Consider the following 22,022-nt stretch of genomic DNA (forward strand, 5'->3'; position numbering starts at 1 on the left):
GAATTAGAGCCCTGCAAATATCCACAGATATCTACATACAGAGATGCAGATATGGCTGTATTGTTTACCATCTTTGCACATTGAGGCTCAGATGCAGAGCCAAATTTCTGTAGGTGTGCCAGGCTCTAGAACTAAGCAGGTCAGTGATCATCTCGTGACTCAGAAACATAGAACAATAGCACTTCCTTTGCCAGAAACTTTTGACACTGCCAATGGAGTAATACAGGTACCCACTAAGTAACACTTCATTTCCCTTTAGAGCTAATGGATCAAGGACAGTATAAGTTTCTTCTTTTATCATAGAATTTTATGGCAGATTATTGCCAGTTTGCTTTATTTTCAAGCAAGTGTACTGATTCAAGACAACCGATACTTGCAATTTATTTATTAACAGAGGCAGCTGAAAAAGCTGTGAGTGAGACAAACATTCTGAAATGGAGAAACTCTACCCAGATGCTCAAAAGGTATTTAGTTGTCTAACTCATTGAAATCCAGGGTGGGTACATGCCTAAACACCTTTTGAGGATCTAGAGATCAGTGATTAAGGCCTCAATCCTACAAGGAGCTCCATCTGGCTTCAGGAATCTGCTTGCACAGAGTCCATTACAGCATTAGGGCTAACTATATACTAAGACCCTGATCCTGAGTTCTATGCAGGCAGGCCCTTGTGGTGACCTATTGAAGTCAACGCAGAACTGGGCCTTTAAATGCCATCAGATGGCAATACTGTTAAGCATTACTTTTAACTATTGTATATACACAACATTTTCAGACCAACTGATTTTTTTCATATTGACTGTGGCCCTTTAAAATACAAAATAAAGTTTGTTCATTAATATTCACTCACACAGCACCAGGTTTTTTACATTGTTTCCTTAAACAAGTGTTTAAAGGTAAAACATTTAAACATGAAACCAGGATAAACCCCTTTAGAAACTGGTTTATAATTAAGCCTATGACTAATACTGTCTGTGTTACACATTATGGGCACTATGCTTCAAGTCCCTTACTCACATAATTAGCCCCATTCAGGTAAATGGGATTATTTGAGGACTACTGATGTGAGCAAGAGGCACTTAGTCACTTCAGTACAGTAAAGAGTGCTGCTCAAATATCCACTGTGCACCTGACCCTTTGAAGAGCTGAGTATTTATAACTCCCAGGCACTCCGCACTTCTCAGGATTGAGTACTCTGGGTCAGCTGCTGCAGCCCTTGCACAAATAATGCTATTGACTTCAGGGGCACTGCTCACATGAGTAAGAGTTGTAGAGTCAAGCCTTTTTATTTTCAATTCCACTTCACACCTCAGTTTCTTAACATTTGAATTTTCAGAGCAGCTGGCCTAAACCAAAGCAGCTACAGATTTCCTTTAGCTAATTTAGGCTTTGATCCTGCAAGGTGCTGAGCATACTGGCCCCAATCCAGCAAAGCACTCAAGCATCTCCTTAACATGAACCTCAATAGGATTACTTCAGCATGCACATATTTTTAAGCATGAGTGTTTTGCTAGATCAGAACTAGCATGCTCAGCACCTGCAGAATCAAGCCCTTAATGTTCATGAATTTTTGACTTTCAAAATAAGAGTTAAATATCTTCCTTCATTAAAATCTGGAAGCATCTTAAAAGGATAAGCTATCAAAGCTGGATGGATCCATTGTATGTGATTTATGAAAGAAAATGTTGAAGGCAAGACTTTAGCAAGGCAGAAAAGCTGAATGAACTATTTTACCTGTGACTTTACATACTGTATCATTTAAGAATTGAAAGCAGCCTAATGCAACAATGTTTCTTCATTTTGAAATTCAGGAGTGATATTTAACCTTTTCTTCCCCCCCATGCCAATTCATTTTCTAAAAGCAGAGAATAGGAAATGTTTTCCTCATCGTGGTCTAATCTTCTGTAATTTTGGTCCGGTCCCTCTGTTCAAAATCGAGAAGCCAGATGGGGAAACTGTGAATGCAGAAATATTTCTGTAACACAACATCTTGCTCAAAAAAAAAATCAAAAGCTATATAAAACAATGTGAAACCATATTCTAGCCGGTTCTCCTTTAGGACCCAGATTCAGGAAAGCACTTTTATTCCAGACTTCATTTAATCACATGCTTAAAGTTGGTCATATGTTTAGGTGCTGTCCTTAATAGGGACTGATTTAAGCATATATAAAAGCTTTTCTTATTTAATGCCAAACACATATAGGAGCTGACCCTGTTCTCATTGAACTCTGTGGGAGTTCTGCACATAAGCAAAGGTTAGGATTTTCAAAGCCACCCCCTAGTCTATTTGGACACCCAGTTTCCTTAGGAACTTCGAAATTCTATCCAAAGTCAGTATATATTTATACTGTCCAGTCTCAAAATAGTTAATCTATTTAGACCAGGACATTCAAGAACTATCATGAAATATGGTGGTTCTTTGTTTGTTTTAGCACCTAGAAATCCATACCGAGATTGGAGCTTCATGGTGGCATCGGCCACACACACGCACCCCCCACCTTACCTCCCAATAAGCTTGGTCATCAAAGTACTTTGATGCAGGCAGTGTCTTCCATAGTTTGAAAGTTAAAATGAAACCTGTGTTTAAAAATGATACATGTGGGTGGGAGGGGCTTTTGGTAAATATATTTATTAGCCACATATCACAATATAATGCAGAGCTAAATATGAACTCAGAATCACAACCATGCCCCCACAAATCTTTCCTGCATGGAAATCTTTCTGTAGGGGTGAATGTCAGATTAAAAATAAGACAAGTGGTATTACTTTTAACGCTTTTGAACCCCTTTATGTTGCTAATGAATAGACTAAAATATATTGGCAAAATAGAATGATCTGGATTGTCCCCCAGCCTTGCTGCTGCCTCTAATATGTATAATGGGCCTAACCAAAACCTTGGGTTGGAAACCAGCCCACAAACTTTGGAGATACTCAGGTCTGGATTTGAATGTGGGGTTCACATGCATCTCTATACAGGACATACCTGGTTCACAATAATTTGATACACAATTCCAACCAATCTAGAAAGATTTCCTAATCCTGTACAAATTATTGTAAAATGTTCCCCAGATTGACATAATTTGGGGAGAAAACCATGTTTCCAGAAAAGCCAGCTCTTATTTTCTCTCTGTAGGATTACCTGGACCCTTCCCCAGCCTTCAGTCATCTTCAAACAGTGAATGCAGAGATCCAAAGCAAAGCATGTAAAAAATGTCTTAGGTCCCAATCCTGCAAACTGATTAGTCTGGGCCAACCCTACAAACACAGAGCCCCTTTGAATTTCAGGTGGCCTCCATGGGGGCAAGAGATTCTGCCTGCAGAAGTGAGGCCTTAATTATTAGAAACTAACACTTATGTATTAAAGCCAACTGAACAGCCTGCCAGATTTTCAGGATAAACTAAATGATCATTAACTTTGTATATGAAAAGCTACCCAGGCACATTAAGCAAACAAGCTTATGAGCACTGTTAACTTGAGATTTCTGATGTAAACACCCAGCTCATTAAATGATTGGATCAACACAGAATGTTTGTTTATTTTTGCTGTTTATTCCCCCCCCCACCATGTCTTTCAGTGAGATGAAGTAGATACTTAAAGTCTGCTTGATTAGCCCAACCTCTTAATTACATTTGAGCAAGCACAGGAGTTACATATTAATTATAGGCTGAAACACTCATTTTAGAGAATGGTATTGGAACAGAGGTTCCAATATGCAGTTTCTTTCACTGAACTGAAGCAGGAGCAAATATCTGTAGAAAATATTGCAACTGCCATAATCCCACCAGAGAGAGAGATTATCTAAAATCTAGAACCAGATGACTAGATCCTCAACTGATATAAAATCTACTATTGCTTTCAGGGGAGCTATGCTGATTTACAGCAGCTGAAGATCTTACCCAGTCAGTGGAAAACAAATAGTCTCAATACATTTTTACTGTCACTAAGGCAATATTCCACATATAAAGATGTCCCTCCTATCCTCTCTCCTGTCTGAAACCTGGAGGCTGCTGGTGAAGCATTAGTTAAAAATAACCTTGGCAAGCATAGGAATAATGCTATTGTTTTGGCCCTGCTGAACAGACCCCTTTCTGTTGCAACTGAAAGAAGCCTCATCACTCAGTATTTCCTACAGCTTTTTCTACAGTAGCAAGTCATCTACCTACATGTATATTTTTAGTGCATCAATCAAAGTATCTAGGTGCCAAGAGATGCAAAAAGCCAGTGAACACTGATGTTAGAGCTGATGTAATATAATCGCATACCACCTACTCTTAAAAAGATCAGAACAAAGCTATTGCAAAGAGCTTTCCCATACTGACCTGTAATGAAACCTGTTCCCAAACCAATAGCAGTGGTCAACATGAAAGAGCCAACTTCAATCAAGGCTAGATAACCCAGGCTGAAAATGAAAAACAAAAAAAACCTTTCACACAAAGCAAAGGACTGTAGTGAAAAATATTTCTAGAATTTTTGCCACTTATTGATTCTGAGTTACACATTAAGGTTATGCATGTGTCTGCTTGAATATATGCAATTTTTCGCTAACTGAAGAATCACATAATTCAAATTTATTTTTAATCATTAAATTATTGTACCATTTCATTTGAAAGGTTCAACACACTCTACTGGACCAAAGACAAATACAGAAGCCTAAGGCCAAATTTTGCCTGCTACATGCTTGCAAAGCCCAGCAACTTGAGTAGAAGTTGAGTGTGTACATTAGAGGGCAGAATTTGACCACGTACAGCCCCAATCCTGTAATCTGATCTACCCACACAGCGTCCTAATGAAGTCAGTGGACTCTGTGAAGGAATAAAGGTCTGTCTAACTGGATCAGTTGTGGATCAGATCTAAAAGAGCAACTGGGACATTTAGTCCCCCTAATGGTGCACAGTTGTCCAGCAAGTACGTTCTCCAGGACTCTGTCGTGTCTAGTTTTACCCCTGAATTGGCACTCTTGCAGTCAGAGCCTGATCCTGAGAGGTGCTGAGCACCCATATATATGTATTACCTCTTCAAAAAAATATTTTGCCTTTTACTGCCAGTTTTAATATACAAGATTCCCTGACACATGCAGTGTCAATCAAAAGTCACCATTTGGAAGGATCCACATCACCTGAACCCTCATACCTCTTCAATGGCTTCCTGTCTTTATCATCAATTCAAAACTGCTCATGGCTCACCTTCAGATCCCAGTTCAGTCTCACTTCCACTTAATCTCTGCTCTCATTTCCGCTCCCCCAATGCAGTCTACATCACCCGCTTAACAATCCAGCACTAAAAATTAATTTTTGAGGGCCTGAGCCAAAGCCCACCGAAGTCAATGAGAGCCTTTCCATTGACTTTAATGGGCTTTGGGATCTGGTCCTTGATTGTTATTAAAGCGGTTAATCTACAGTGGCCATGCAGAGCTATCTGCATACTGCACGTGTGTTCTAAAACAGAGTTCTAGCATAATACATTAACGATTAACTGAACATGATATTTACTAACAAGGATCAACCTACCTTGATAAACTGGCCCACTTAATTATTATGAAGAGAATGACATTGACTATCGCTCCAAGCAATCCAGGCAACCCAAACATGTAATGGACGCCACAGGTGTCATGAATCTTGAGCACCAAGTTCAAATATGTCTGGGGAGGGAAACGTTTAATAAATACAGAGATGAACATATTTACTGAGCAGAAAAGTTCTTCAACCACACATCCCAAAATAGAATGCAGGTCTCCTCACTCTCAGTCCCAGATATTAGGCAACAGAATCCAGGAGTCCTGGCTGTAATCTCTCTACACGTGCCATTTCTTTGTGTGTAAAACCTCACACAAATGTGCGTGACAGGATCTGGGATTTCGGACATTACCTGTAAACAGTGAGATCCCAGCACTGCAACCACGCTGGCAAGCAGACCCAACATCATGGCAATCCAAGGATGTGGAATAATGGGAGCTGAGAAACCAAGAGCAACCCCTCCTGCTAGTGCTGCATGGTGGATGTGGATCTGTGGATTATCATCACCAAAGTCAATTCACACTCACAATGATATGGCACCCATTGGATTAAATTCGCCTTTCTGCAACACAACATCTATGCACTACTTAAGACCTATTTTGAGGGCTTAAGTGGGATCTAATTGGAGTATAACTGGCCCTGTGCATAGTGGGTGGAATTTCACCCTTGCAGCACTATAGCCAGTTAACATCTTCAATACTATTTGCTTGGGGACAAGAGATCATCATCCTGTTGAGGCACTAGTGTTGTTTTAGCTTATCAGCCATTTTACTTTCAATGTACTGCTAAAGAGATTAACAAAAATCTAGGTCTCTCAGCAAAGCGACCTTTGCTCTCCTCTTACCATCCTGATTTTTCCATTCCTTCTGCTCAAGGAGGACAGTGCAAAAGCAGCCACAGCACTCACAGCTATGGCATAGTAAGTGTTGCAGATTGCATTCCTCCTTTCCATCAGATCCACGATTAGCACAGAGTTGAAGCTTGGCCAGAACATCCACACAAAGAGAGCGCCTTGCAGACAAAGAGAAGCAGTCTTCATTAGAATGCTCACAAACCCAGTGGGTCCATCCCATGCTGTTTCTGCTGGCAGGTTCTAAATCACACAGAGTGCATCCACTGCAATACTCACATTGTGAACCAGATCCATCATTCTGACCACCCCCAACCATCACTATATTTGGAGCCTCCCCAGCAGTCCTCCATTGCACATCTCAACAGTAACCATGGAATAAACATGCACCCAGAAGGGTGACCTGGCTCGGAAGGGCCTGATCCTTCAAAGAGCCAAGAACCTCCTGAGAAGAGCTGAGGACCTTCAATGCAGGAGATGCTCATCATCTTTCATGGTCCTTAAGCATCAGCTTTGCAATACCTGCTCCCTGGAAACTCAGATTCAAATATCAATGGGAATGATTCTGCCTCTCATCCCTAAGAAGTATGTTTGTGCAGCACGCAATTTACTATGCGTGATCCTTTCAGATGAGACCTTTAAAACCAACACCCTGTCTGCTTTGCATGGGCATTAGGGGCCTGGTTTCTGAAGTACACAGTAAACACAACTACAGTGAAGTCAGTGGGAGCATTCAGCACCTCTGAACATGGAGGCCCGAAAGGGTCCAGGGCCTTTGCTGAAACAGCAGGGATTTGCACTGATGTTCTTGGCCAAAACCTCCCAAATCCTCTTACTGTTGTACAGCATGCTGGTCACACCGCTGATGTGGTGCTGACCACAATAAAGAACATGGCTATGCTCAGAATGCCTTTCATGTAAGGGTATCAGAACACCAGCACAAGTGATACTAGCTGGCTCCCTTTCTGACAGGTTCAGCAGAGATGCGGAGAACTACCTGAACCATGGAGCCTGAACTCCCCTCTCCCCCCAGCGGTGGTTCTTCTAGGCTAGCACAGGGAAGCTTGCACTTCTGTTGTCTTGCTTTGTCCGCTTGGTGGAGAAATGGGTTTCCGTCTTGTTTTATATAAAAGACTTGAGACTTATTTTTTTGAATATCCACCACTCTAGTAAGTAGATCTAGTAGAGCAATTACCATTCCTGTTAAACAGTTGGGTCATGTAAACGGTGTGGGACTCACCCCTGCAGCTCCTCCTGCTGGTCTCTTCTGGGAATTAGCTCAACTTCCAGCCCAGAGCGCCCTCTGGCAGGCCAGTGTCCCACTGCCAGGACCCAGTGCCCCACAGTCTCTGGGTCTCCCCACCCTGGGGAATGCCCACCCCCTATCCCTATCTTGCCTCAGTCGTAAGCTACTGCAGTCACCAACTCGCCCCCACGCCCTGGGGCAGACTGCAGTGTCAGCCACTCATCAGAGGCAAGGTTGGGTCTGGACCTGCTGCCTTTGCCTACCCCTGGGCTGCCCTCTGCAACCCCCAGTACCCGTTGGCCTTTTGCTAGGCTGCAGCCTGGGGCTCTCCAGGCTGGAGCCTGCCCTGCTCCACTCAAGTACTCTGCTCAGGTCCCTGCATCCAGGTCCATCTCTCTCTGAAGGCAAAGAGAGACTGCCTGTGCTTCTGGCCCACTGCCCCCTTATAAGGGCCACCTGGGCTCTGACTGCACTGGCTACAACTGTGGCTGCTTTCCCCACCATCAGCCCAGCTTTTCTCTGCCCCAGCCCTCTCCTGCGCTGCTTTAAGCCCTTCCAGGCAGGAGCGGGTGACCACTCCACTACAGACCATATCCTGGAAAAATCCCATGGCCACAAAGACTTTTCAGTAGAAAGTGAGGCTGGACATTGGGTCCTTCTGCTCCAATAAACTACTCCTGCGGGAATTCTGTGCCGGTGCGCAATGCAGAATTTGGGCAAAATTCATGTTTCCCACAGAACTTTCTTTTTTTCCCTGCAGAATCTGTGATTTCCCCCAGCACTCCCACCCACACCTGGCACGGGCAGCTGGGGCTCCTGCTGTCAGCCCCAGGCAGCTGCGACTGTCAGCAGGAGCATGATTATATTGTGTTATTTAGACAAAATATGCTGAATTTTGCAGAATTTCAAAATATCGCGGGCAGAATTTTTAAATTTTGGTCTAGAATTCCCCCTTGAGTAAATAACAGGCCCCAATCACCAGCAAATAGGGCTCTTACCCTCTGTGGGCCAGCTACCAGAGGACAACAAACTCTCTCTCATACACAGGCAGATCCAAATCCATCCAGTAGAGGGCAGCAGGTGCACTCACACTAATTTATATATTGAACATGTCAGGGCACAGCTTTGCTCCCAGGAGTTCTGTATCTATGCTGGACTATTTAGGGATATAGGCTGTATTAAAGATAAGCTATGATTTATCTTCTCTTCCCCCACCTCTACTGCAGAGAGGACTCTGAGGCAGACTCGATAGTTAATGTTCTACTGTGTGCTTGAATTATATAGAGTTAATTCCACAGGCTATTCACCTCACAGCAACATTTCAAGTGCTCTCACTAAAATCAATAACTAAAACACGCAGGTTTCCAGGGTGCAGTATGTCCCTATAAAAACACGCTGGTTAGTCTCTGCTTCTAGCAACACTGACAGCCGTCACCTTTGCATGAGCTTGGGTCTCCAAGGCTCTTAAAGTCCCTAGATGCTTTTCTTGCTCACTTTATGCCCTCCTGCCTGTTGAACGACTGAAAGGACCCCATGGCACGCACAAAGGATTTCAGGCATAGTGACCTTGATATGCTCCGAAAAACTAACAGGCTTCCCACAAAGTGGTATTATCTGGGCAGATCATGTTCCAAGCTGCTTCCTTTCCATAAGCGCAGTATAATTTCCATTTGGCATATCCCTTGGGAAACTGACATAAGCTGCACTTATCACTGACATAAGCGCACCCTACTGAGACCTCCTGGTCTATTCTAGTCTGTATAGTCAGGACATGTTTCTTTCATTTTCTTTAGCAGAGCTGTCAGTTGCAGGATGGCTTTTTGCCCTTAATCTTGAGCCCTGGAACCTTCCCCTTGTAAAAGCGGCAAGGCAGATGATGGTTGCAGTTTGTTACAATCTGTGCTTTGAGCATATCCCTAAAAACACATTTGGGATGCCGTCAATGACCCACTGGTAACTAACATTTGCAGTCAAGTGGATGCGTTATTTTATCTCACATCCCAGTACTCTATTTCTCAGAGACGACAGGTGCTGGGGCACTTATAATCTGCTACAGCCTGCATGCAAAAAACTGGCAAGATTATCTCTGAAGTGAAGTCAGCAGAGACTAGGCAACAGTATCACCCTTATGCCCATGAAATAACTAGAGTCTCGCTCAAGGTTGCTATTGGATATTCTGTGTCCAAAAGATCCCAAGTTCCTCTGTCCCAATTATTTATCCCTTCTCCCATTTTCTCTCTCACTCCTCCCATTTGTATCTTTCCCCCTTCGCACTTTTCTGTTCTCCAGGCAACAGTAATTAATGTAAATGTTTAGAGCAGTGGTTCCCAAACTTTAACAACCTGCAAACCCCTTTCTCTAAACTGTCAGGTCTCATGAACCCCCTCCTAAAAATGAATATTTCCAGGGAGTTTCTCCTTTACCTGAGGATAAAGTATAAAAATAGTGATCTTGGAAGTATAACATTTGTTTCTATGACAAGCTTATTACACACTATTTATCATTACAATGTTTTATTACATTATGAAAACGGCAACACTCATGCAAGATCTCACTTTTGTCGCTTGTATCACTTTGATTAAGCCCGTTATAAGACAAGGCTCCTAGGTTTCATCAAGGAGTATCAGATGTGAAACAGCATGAAGGGATTTAAGAAGCCAACTCAAAGAGTTCCTCCTACACAGCATTCAGGTCTTGAGCGCTCCAGGCAAACAATGCACGTTACACAAAGCTTGAACTTGTTCTTCATAATAATTTAAAAAACAATACTAGCAGCCTATTTAATTTTAAAAACAGCAAAAAAAAATCTACCTCCCTTTCCATTTCTTATACGGCATATTGAAGTTTAAATCTCCTCAGTGTGATAGATATGCTTGCTTTGATCTGCTTAGCTCTTGGAAGTCCCCGGGGCTCTGGGCTGCTAGCCCTGTGGTGCCTGGGGTCCCTAGGGACAGCTCTGTCTGCCATTAGAGAATTTTTTCCCCCAAGACCCCCCTGTAACATTTTGTGAACCCCCAGGGGTTCATGAACCCCAGTTTGGGCACCACTGGTTTAGAGGGATCTTACGCCTTCAAGGCCGCCCCCTCCATTCTCCCCATGCCGCCCTAGGTGGCGATACTCATATCATTTACCTATGGAACTCACAACTGCAGGAGATTGGCTAATATTTCTACAGTGCTTTGAAAACAAAGTGCTGTATTATTACAGAAGCAAATCACACGTGTGTGACATTCACCCTTGTGCAGCCCACAGCCTACAACGTTTATGTCCCACTTAAGCTCTATTTTGAAAGCTTATGTGAAACTTATGTGGTGGACAGTTCTTATGGAGGGTTGAATTTCATTCATATATGAATAAGAATCATATCTGCAGATAACCTGTCAAGGATAAAGATTATCAGTCTTCATGCTTCAGGGTATAAATTAACCACCAGCTGGGGCTCAGGAAGAAACAAACATCCTTTTCCAGCACAGCGCAATGTGGCACAATTGGAAGTTTTACATCTTCCTTAGACGGATCTAGCACAGGTCACGGTCAGACAGGACACAGGACTAGAGGTCCCACTGGTATTTCCCACTATGCCCATTTATGGTCTGTGGCAGGAGTGGGGCTGGAAAGAAGGATCCAGATTGTGAATCCCTTATTCCCACTGGCAACGCAGTTACTTGCAAGAGTAATCCCAGGAACTGCAGTGAGGCTCTTCTTATGAGTTGAAAGTGTTCATAATCCAGCCCTGAATTTCTGGGGGGATCCAGGCACTGGGTAGCCTTGGACACATTATGAAATCGCTTGTTTGGTCATTCATTTGTGAGCATCTGCACTACCTCAGAATTGCTTTCAGGAATTATTCATGAAGACATAATTACCTTAGATAGCGAGCACTTGGGGGTAGCAAGCTGGCACTAAAATTATAATGAAGACTTAACAGTGTCTTGATGAGTTAGATTAAAATACCAATTGCTTTGAATTATACAGCAGAGCAAGAGCTCTGGGGACTCAGCAAGAAGAGCATTTAATTTTTCCTTTTTTACATTGGGTGAAGGCTGCCAGGTTTCATTAGACATGTGCCAATGAGCTCTGGTCAGGATCCAGCAAATATCCAGAATCAGCCCCTCTCACTGACAGCAGATCTTGGGATGTACAGCCAAAAGCAGCGAGCGCAATAACCAGTGCCATCTAATGGGATCAGAGGAGACATCCGGCATAGCTCATTCACTCCATTCGGGCAGAACATAAAGGCCTCGGGCGCTCACATGTCACAGTGATAGGTTAGATAGGTTAGATAAGTATTCACTTGATTTTAGCCACAGAAATCAATGCCTCTATTTCAATGTCGTTTCTTTTAAATGTTAAATTAAATTTAGTGCTGGCACAAGGTGCCAAATTGACAGACCTGGGAACTTCCATTCTCCGTGGAAACAAGGGCACAGCACAGATCATGGCAGGACCAGCTTTGTAACATAAATCAAAATAATATAGAAACAAGATCATTTCTTTAAAAAAAGACAAAAAAAAAAAAGACACCCTGAGCATTTTGCGTGTGTGATGTATCTTTCTCCCCACCCTTTATCTGCTTCTTCTCTTTTGATTCTTGTCTTTGTAAGTGTTTATACAGTACCTAGGACAATGCGGCCTTGATCCTGCTTGGGGCCTCTGGGCCCTGTGGCAATATAAATATTAATAATGACACTGCCCTTGCCAATACGGTTAAATCAGTGCAAAACAGCCACCTGTAGTGGTGAGAAAACAGTTTACCCGCCTTGGCCTTTCTGCTGCATCTGCCAAGAAGGCACCTGCTTGGTGCCACTGCAGTGGTGGTTTACATGATGGGGCCCATCAGCCTAAGAACAGAGCTGAGACTCACCAACTCATTACCATCCAATGGTAACAACTTTTGGTCACTAGGCTGTATTCGAACCTTCAACTTTGCAATAAAAGGTTCTATGCCCCATTCCCAATCCCCAAAGTCATTCATCCCCCTGGCCACCACAGACTGAGATGTTCAAGTAAATGTCTTACCCAGCATTGAAAACAAATCAGATATCAGATTAGACCTTTCCTTTTCAACTCTTTCACTCAGTGAAGAATGGTACAGCCACCAGGAGACTGCCAAGCCAAAGTAGGTCCCAAATATGTGAACATGCATCAAGCTTGTGTGTTCCTCAACCTGCAGGCAACAAAGATATTCCATTCCTGGGTATCAAGATGTCACTGGGTCCCCTTGATGTGTACAGAGACTTGCAGCTCTGTTACTTATATAGTGTCCTTCATAGGAACCCTCTCATACTCAGTGTTCACGAGCCCTCAATGCAACAGTGCTTTTTGTAGCTCAGAAAAAGACATGGTCCCTGCTCCAAGGAACCTGCAGTCTAATTCAGACAAATTAAATACACTGTATCAGTTCTAGTGCAAGGAGATGTGCAGATACCCTCAGGCTGGAAAAATGCTTCCCAGAAGATGGTTAGAAGGAAGAAGGGCTTGGTGGATTGGGTGTGGAAGGCTGCTCCAAGCATGGTAGGCAACATGAATGAGGGAGCAAAGGGGACAACTCATTATTATGATTACTATCATTTATTTGATGGGCCAAGGGAACAAAGGCTTCCTCTTGGCCTTCATGAAAAGATATGGAACCAAAGGGAGGGCTAGGCAGGAACCTGCAGTGGGAGTAAGAAGCGCCACGTGGAACTTGGGGCAGAGCCTTGAAGGTGAGGACAAGGAGCATTAACTTAATGCAAAAGGAAAGAAGCCACTGAAGAGACTGGAAGAAGCTGTGGTCAGAGCAGCAGGAAAGAAAGCAGGAGCATGTCAGCTGGGATAGAGAGGAAAAGTGAGGCGCAGAAGGCCAGAGAGAAGGTGCTGTAAACACAGTGAGACACAAGTAGAATCCCCAGCCACATAGCCCTTCCACATGCAAAACTGCCTTTCATTTCAGTGGCAGCTGCATGCATGCAATAAACTGCAGGATGAGGCCCAGAGCGAACCAGCTTAGATCTGACTATCAGACCAGCAAAGGGGAATGTTTCCAAAGGAAAACAAAGATTTGTTTAAACCCTCCAAAGCCTTTTCCCACGCATATGATAATGTGGTTACCTACCTTCAGGAATTTTACATTGATCCATCTGCTCGTACTGAAAGCTGCCACCTCCACCATCGCCATCCAAATCAACTGAATAGGGTTAGCCTTGCCCAGAAGAGCTCCAGCTGAGATTAAAACAGCAGTTACACTTATACTGCCCTTTAATATGCTTTAAAAAAAGGAGAAAGTTAATTGTGAAATGAACTGAACCAAAAAAAAAAAAAAGAAGAAAGAGTCATTAGTAGTCAGCACTGTTCCAGACATTCATTATGGAATTTTCATGCTTGTGAGGTAGATCCCCATTTTACAGCTGGGTAAACCAAGACACAGAGATTTAAGGGCAGCATTTTCAAAAGTGGCCTTTCATTTGAGGTGCCAACATGAGATACTTTAGGCCCAATTTTCAAAAGTATTAAGCACACATAACTCTGACTGAAGTCAACAGAAGTCGCAGGTGTTCAGCACTACTGACCACCAACCCCAAGGTGCCTCAAGCTGAACTGAGACATCTTAAATCAGAAGTCACTTTTGGAAAATGTGACCTTAATGGCTCGTTGAAAGCCACAGAGGGAGCGAATGTCAGAGCTAGGATTGGAGCTCTGCAATTTCTGGCTCCCCATCCTGTGCCCCAACCACTAGATCACACCGGTCTCTCTGCACAAGGCATTCTGAAGTTCCTACAGTCCTCACACAGAATGATTTCTTTCCCTTTCCCCACTTCTCAAAAGGCTGTCCACCATTTTGTCCTCCTTGCAGTTTCTATCAAGAAAACAAGGGATGTTAATGACTCAGACACACTGTAATTTATAGATGTGTTCTGGGCTGTTCTTGACCTTTACAATATTCCGGAATTTCCATTAGCTGCTTCTCCTGCCTCTTGCCATGAGAAAGAACATGCTGAAAATCCTAAAAATTGTCCCTGCAAAGGTAAAGATTGTGTCTTACTTCTGATAGGAAAATCATCTACGAGCATATTGCTCTGTAGTTGCAGACAATTTTCTTGTGTGTGCAGCATGCACAGCTGGGGCAGGAGATGATTTTTATTTAAGGAAACAGTGCTTCTGAAAGGTACTGGCCTGAGAGCTGCGCAGACCAGACTCTATCAATTCAGTTGCTTTCACATCACCCTGCCAACACAACTTAACCCTGACCAGAGAGGTCACCTGTAGGGGTTAAGGGGTGTTCAGTCTCTGTGGCCTTGGTCTCTCTGCTGGGTCTGCCATTAAAGTTGTCATTGGTGAGGATGATTTTTGTGAATGTGGACTCCTCTCAACCTACCAGTCTCATTTCACGTGGGGGACCCCAAAATGACCATCACATGAAGATAACTTGAGTCACTACAGACCTAGGCCAGAGCTGCACCAGCAGTAGAGCTGGGTGGGAAATGGTTTTCTTATCCTGCAAATATTTTCAAGAGTTCAAAACAATGTCCTGTCTCAAACTGGGGCAAGGTCAAAATCTCAAGGTATTCATGAACTGAAAACCTCCTTCTCTCTCCCCCGCCCCATTTCAGGCCAATCAAAACATTTTGTTGTGATCACTTTGAAACACTGTTTCCATTTGAACCTTTTCTTCTTTTTTTCAGTCAAATTAGCTTGAATTTCTAAATGAAAAAAAGTCATTTAAGTCCCAAAAAATGGGAATTTTTAAATTTTGATGATTTAGGAAAAAAATTCTAACATTTTTTAAGTCAGAAAATCCATCCAATTTAGTCCTGTTTTGCAAACAGCTTTGTTTTTGACAAATCTGCATTTTTCACCAAAAAAAACTTCCAAAAAATTGTTGAAAAATTCCCCACCAGCCTAGCACTTCAGGATTCCTTATCTTGTGAACCAATCCCCTGACCAATCAGCATGAGTCTTGTGATGACACCTTTTAGCCAACTTTTTGCAAGATCTTCCAGCAGGTCATAGCGCACAACATCCCACTTTAGTTAGCACCTGTCAGAAACTCTTGCTGTACTGCCACACAGTAGTTATTGCTACATATCTAATGATGGGGCAGTAATTAATTCAGCAAAGCCAAAAATCAAGATGAAGGCACTGAGTAAATGGGATTAGTTAGGAAAGGTCTCAGCAGTTTGTTGTGCTTCACATTTTTAGATACACATAACAAAATCATTAGGGCCATGAAGGTTATAACAAGAAATGAATATATGACAAGAACACTTAAAGGCATTTAAAAAGCAGAATGAAGGTGATGATTTACCTCTGATGTCCTAACAACACTCAATGAATTTGGCTGCAGCAGCAGAAGGAAAATATTTATGCTTGCTTCTTCTGCAGCACATTCCATCCTAAGACCTCTAAGCATTTTACAACCATTCATGAATTAAGCCTCCCAACTGAGTTGGGTATAGATGGGGAAACTGAGGCACGGGGGGGTAAATGATTTGCTTGGGATCACACAGAATGGTTGGGACAGAAATGGGGATGAACCACAAATCTCCTGACTCCCAGTTGGGTGACTCAGGCACAAAACCATTCCTTTCCTGTCTAGGAAAGAGGGAAGGAGGAAGAGAGGGAGATCCCTGTAGTTCCATAGTTATACTACCCAATCAGTACCAGTTAGTATCTGACATTTTGCTTGTATCCTGGCCGTGTTGTCATTGCCAGTGGAGTCTTCTTACACTTAACAGTAGATGAGATGTTGGGACTGTAAATGCCTTTGCCATATACCAGGGGTGGCCAGTCTGAGAAGGAGCCAGAATTTTCCAATTTACATTGCCAAAGAGCCACACTAATACATCAGCTGCCCCCCATCAGCCCCCCCCCCCTCCCAGCACCTCCCACTCAGCAGCAGTCCTGCTGATCAGCCCCTCCCCGCAGCTCCTGATCTGCTGTTTCGTGGCATGCAGGACGGCGGGAGAAGCGAGGGCACTGCAGGCTCAGGAGAGGGCATGGGAAGGGGTGGAGTGGGGGCAGGGCCTGTGGCAGAGCCAAGGATTGAGCAGCGAGCGCTCCCCTCCCCATTGGAAGGTTGGCCGGAGCCACAGGTTGGCCACCCCTGCCATATACTATATGTGTAAACAGCAGTAGCATTCCATAATTCAATCAGTGCTCAATAACTAGCTAATGGGTGCAGGATTTTGTTTTGTTTTGTTTTGTTTGGGGGAGGAAAAGGGAGAGGATATCCATTAAGAAAAAGAGCAGAGGTCATAAATTCTATGACCATTAACAACATATGCAGCTACAAGTTAAAACAATGATACGTAGTTAGCAAATCCCATGTCTCATGATATAAACTGAGCTCCTCAAGGAACTGGGAGGAATGTTTCCCTTGAATGTACAGTGTGCAGTATGATGGTATTGGCCACTGCTAGAGGTAAGACAATGGCGTATATGGACAAGCTGTGTGATTACCTATGGGTAGGACAGGAAGTAGGAGAGCAGGCCAGCTGGACCAGTGGATTTGATGCAATCACTCTGTGCCTCAATTCCCCATCCACACCTCTCTACCTCACAGGGGTGTTGTGAGGGTAAAGACTCTGAGGCACTCAGATACTATGGTAATGGGGCCATAGAAGGAAGGTAATTAGATCAACAGGTGGCAAAATGCAGTTAAAATTACAAAGCCAACCATGAAATAACAAAAAGCCCTGCCAGTGTGATGGTGCTGCTGGGTAAATATACCAAAAAACAGGAAAAATTACCTTAGCCACAGCACTTAGAGATGCTACATTAAGAGTAAATGATCCATTCCAGGATGTATGAATTACCTGTGCAGGCTGATTTTTATTTTTCCTGCTGAGGAGCTAAACAAAAATCCTTCCACGAGCACAGCCCACTGAACTCCAAGTGCGGCAATTAGCAGGTAGAATCCAGTGCTGCTAAATCCATATCTTTTCAAGAAGGCCAGGAGGAAGCCAAATCCCAAAATCACCACGACGTTGACATCTTGAAATGCTGCATGGCAGAGGAACCGAGAAATCTGTCAAGTTTTCAATGCAGACCAGACTCCACGTTAGCACCACAGCAGTGATCAATAAACCTGCTGACAATTAATAACTGTCTCAGAGTTATCCTCAGACATTCTGGTGGAAAAGGAGGGTGGTGCAAGACCATGGATTTCAAGAGTATTAATTTATCAGGGGGCAAAACCTTTAATATTAATCCATACTGCCCCCGACCCTCTGTGAGGGAGGTCTTATTATCTTAATTTTCCAGATGAGGAGGTGAGGCACAAGAAGATCAGAAGAGCTGGGAACCGAGGATGAGCGGTAGTAGTCTAAATCAGGGGTAGGCAACCTGTGGCACGCAGGCTGGTTTTCAGTTGCACTCGCATCCCCGGGTCCTGCCCGCCAGTCTGGGGTCTCTGCATTTTAATTTAATTTTAAATGAAGCTTCTTAAACATTTAAAAACCTTATTTACTTTACATACAACAATCGTTTAGTTATATATTATAGACATAGAGACCTTCCAAAAACGTTAAAAGAATTACTGACATGCAAAACCTTAAATTAGAGTGAATAAATGAAGACTCGGCACACCACTTCTGAAAGGTTGCCAACCCCTGGACTAAACAATGAGGCACTGGACTGGGACACGGGAGTTCTGGGTTTTACTGACTGTCTTTGACCTGCTGTGTGACCTTAGGCTTCCACTTCCTCACTCTGTGCCTCTGTTTGCCCTCCCATCTTCTCTCTGTCTTGTCTATTTAGATTGCAAACTAACTGTTACAAAAATATGAAGATGTTTATAAGTACAATGAAAGACAGAGGCAGTAATATGTTTATGAGAGCACTGGTAATTGCTTTCAAATTATCCCTTGCAGTCAGTCAGTAAAAACAAAGGACCACATCCTGTTCTCCGTTACACAAAACCAGATCAGCAGGATTGGCACAGAAGTAACCGAGAACCAATTTGGAACGAGATCTGTAGAGAGTCTTATCTTGTTTCATTTTGAAAACACTGACACCCTCCTTTTCAAAGTGGGCCACGAGCCCTATTTTCACCATTCCAGGAGGAGTGCTGTATTTGAGATAATATTCAGCTAAGCAGTACTTTTCTCTACTGCAACTCTGTCTGCTAAGAAATGTTTCTCTGGAACAGAGTCCCCTTATCAAGGCACAGGCAGTGTGTCTGCTCCTTGTTGATTTTAAATGCCACCTTACACATACACACCCCAACTACATACACCCAGCCCCCTTCGTCTTCCCTGAAACATCTCAAGCCTGTTTTTTGATGTACAAATTCAGAGTGCCTACTAAAAGGGGCCAAACACGTTATGCCATAGAGTTTGTAATTTTACGGTGAAAGGTCCTCACAAAAAGATTCGTTAGTCTCTAAGGTGCCTCGTTGTTTTTGCTGATACAGACTAACACGGCTACCACTCTGAAACAAAAAGATTTGAAACCCTTGATTCTGCAGACACTTACACAAACGAGTAGTTTCATCAAAGCCAGGGGGGACTGCTCCCAATGCATCAAATTATTCAGACACATCAATGTTTGCTGCATCAGGCCTTAGATTGCTCTTTCTGTGCCATAATTTTACAGCATCCAAAAACATTCTAGGCACCTCACCAGAAAGACATGGTGCCTACTCTGAAGAACTTACAATGTTGTTTTAGATGGGACGCAGTGAATGAGAGAAGCAAACGTGGAGGGGAAAAAGGACTAGGGTTACAAGAATGTTGTGACTGTGTTGGCCCCAGGATATTAGGGAGACAGGGTGGGTGAGGTAATATCTTATTGGACCAACTTCTGTTGAGGAAAGGGACAAGGTTTCGAATGACAGAGAGGTTGTCTTCAGGCCTGGGAAAGGTACTCAGAGTGTCACAGCTAGCACTGTAAGATCACATGGCATGTGCATCTTCCGGGCAGTGAACTGGAAGTGTTTGGTTTTTTAACGAATAATTATTATTGACTCGCTTATTTGAACACCAGGGAAGAAGTGAGTCATAAGGACTGTGAATGACAGAAGGTGGCAGTTTGGTGAAGTGCGTGGGCCATGTGTAGGATGGCTAGAAAAGAGAATGAACACTGAGGCTGGAACCTCTGGAGAAGTGGAAGGAGATCTACTGTGTATAAATCTCTCTATCCCTAGGCCTGGTAGCCCCAGCATATGTGCTAATAGGTATATTCTTATGTCGATGTGCAAGTTTCTACACGTCATAGCAAGGATTAAAGCAAATGTATGGGGGGGGGGAATGCAAGTTTCTGGCTTTTGAGTAACTCACATACAAAATATTAAATGAACCCAACTCAGTGCATCACCATGGGCAAGTCACATCCCCTTTCTGCATTTCAGTTTTCCCTATCTGTAAAATGGGATTAAGATTTACCTATCTACCTTACAAGGAAGTCATGAGGATTAATGGGTTAATATTTGCACAGCACTTTAGACAGGTTACATGCTATATATGTTTTATCATAATTGCTAATATATATCTTCAGTACATGTAGAAAAAACACATTTCTCAGATGCAGGATTGTATACAAAAGATTCAATGCTTACAACACAGAAGCAAAGTTGAGTACCATAAGACAATCCCCAGTGTTTTATTAAATAAGAAAAAGGGCTACTTTTGCCTGCCAGAACACATGTGATAACAAATATAAGGCCTAATACAGAGACCATTATTTAATAGTTTCACCCAGTAAGGGGCAGAAACCAAGACCCAGCTCAGAACAGCCCAAGATCCTTGGGGAAGGTTGGATCGAGGTTCTGAACTTCACTGCTCAGACTCACCACTAATTTTAATCCATTCCTACTAGCTGTCACACTATGTCAGTCATAGAATATCAGGGTTGGAAGGGACCTCAGTAGGTCATCTAGTCCAACCCCCTGCTCAAAGCAGGACCAATCCCCAACTAAATCATCCCAGCCAGGGCTTTGTCAAGCCTGACCTTAAAAACCTCTTAGGAAGGAGATTCCACCACCTCCCTAGGTAACCCTTAAGTCTGTCCTTAAGCCTGATTCTTTTGCTCTGCACATTGTGCATTCATTTGTCCCAGGTTTTCATCCATCTAGATTTTTTTATTATTACTTTGTATGATCATAGTTCCAAGATCCCAGTCTTGGACCTGAACCCATTGTGCTAGGTATTGTACTAACATAGAACAGGATGGTCTTTTCCCCGCAAAGAGCTTACAATGTACATATAAGATGAGAGACAGCAGGTGGATATAGACCAGTGAGGGAGCACAAGGACACAATTTAGTACTATTTGACACCCACTCTTGCCTGGTGTAAATGACTGCAGAAGGTGCAAGCCACCAGAGTATTTAAAGCAAAGTAGCCATACTGTATTTGTCAGATGTACAGCACTGTTCGAAACAAGCTCAAACGCACCCAAATAAAAGCACACCATGAACCCTACCTTTAACAACAGGCTTGCAAACTTACCAGGATAGATATCAAGGTCTTTCGGCGTACTTCCACTTTCGTTTGAAAAGCAAAACCAAAATATGAGGATAAAGGCAGTTTCCAAAGAGAGTATGAGCCCCGGCAGACCACATCGGAGACTGGGAGGATAGTCAGAACCCATTGTACATTAGCTCGAGTGTTAAAAACACACACAGGAATATTTTTCTTCTATAAGAACGTTCCACCAACCTCAAACCAAAAGAAGATGGGGGGTGAGGAGGGAATAAAAACTTCAATGCGATAAGAAAGCCCAAGAGGCGTTAGCAAGGAATAGCTCCTTATCTAAGGCAGGTCAGGAGTGCAAGTCCGCAGCGACGAACAGCAGTTGAGTCAAGTCGATCTGTGACGTGCAAGAGAATGTATATTTAAATGGTAAAATTCTACCGTGGCAGGGCCCTCTTCACCAGCTACAGGTGGGCCTTATTAGTTAGCTGGGCTATAATTAAAGACAAGCATGAACTGGAACGTGGGAGTTTTGCCATTGATTTCAATGGAGCCAGGACATCACCTTGAATCTGAACCCCTCCCCATATTGAGGAAGGACATATTCTGATCCAGGGGCCTAATTTGTGAGCCAGTCAGGGTTGCTTTGTGCCAATATTCCAGCAACCAGCCTCCTTAAAAGCTGGTGGATCTAACCAGCGTACGGGAATCTCTGGTGGTGTAGAGCTACCATAGTGCCTCTTATGCCATCCCCCTCTCCTGGCCTGTACAGAGCGTGGCTGTCGAAATGGGGATATGGCTGGAGCATCTCTAAACCCTGGTGATCCCCAGCTGCTGGGAGGCTTTGGTAGAGCAGGCATCATTTAGAGCAGTCATGTGCCTATGTAATCTATGCCAGGAACTGGGCCAGCCCCAAACTACCCCTGACACCCTCCCACAGCCATGGCCTAGGGCTCCTTGGGTGCAGTTGAGAATCTGATCTCAGATCTAGATCAAAACCGCAGATCCAAACATTACAGATCTTT

The 22,022-nt window shown here is 43.4% G+C and overlaps 1 protein-coding gene across 6 annotated transcripts; it reads right to left on the minus strand.

Moving 5' to 3' along the window:
* Nucleotides 1–370: 370 nt before the first annotated feature.
* LOC116830196 (RH-like protein) lies at nucleotides 371–21,515 on the minus strand. Of its 6 annotated transcripts, none has more exons than XM_032789517.2 (10): nucleotides 21,034–21,515; nucleotides 17,402–17,588; nucleotides 13,702–13,852; nucleotides 12,627–12,774; nucleotides 6,356–6,522; nucleotides 5,864–6,001; nucleotides 5,506–5,636; nucleotides 4,318–4,397; nucleotides 2,501–2,574; nucleotides 371–1,952 (listed from the first exon to the last, which is right to left on the minus strand). In XM_032789517.2, the coding sequence occupies exons 1-10, from the start codon at nucleotides 21,173–21,175 to the stop codon at nucleotides 1,926–1,928; spliced, it is 1,245 nt and encodes a 414-aa protein (XP_032645408.1). In that variant the 5' UTR covers nucleotides 21,176–21,515; the 3' UTR covers nucleotides 371–1,925. The 6 variants fall into 6 exon arrangements, with proteins under 6 accessions (XP_032645408.1, XP_074916967.1, XP_074916968.1 ...); XM_075060866.1 differs by having other exon boundaries at nucleotides 17,402–17,613; nucleotides 21,034–21,296; XM_075060867.1 differs by having other exon boundaries at nucleotides 13,702–13,808; nucleotides 21,034–21,293.
* Nucleotides 21,516–22,022: the final 507 nt, after the last annotated feature.

This window comes from Chelonoidis abingdonii, chromosome 25, assembly GCF_003597395.2.
Source record: "Chelonoidis abingdonii isolate Lonesome George chromosome 25, CheloAbing_2.0, whole genome shotgun sequence".
In the NCBI taxonomy this organism is placed as follows: domain Eukaryota; kingdom Metazoa; phylum Chordata; order Testudines; family Testudinidae; genus Chelonoidis; species Chelonoidis abingdonii.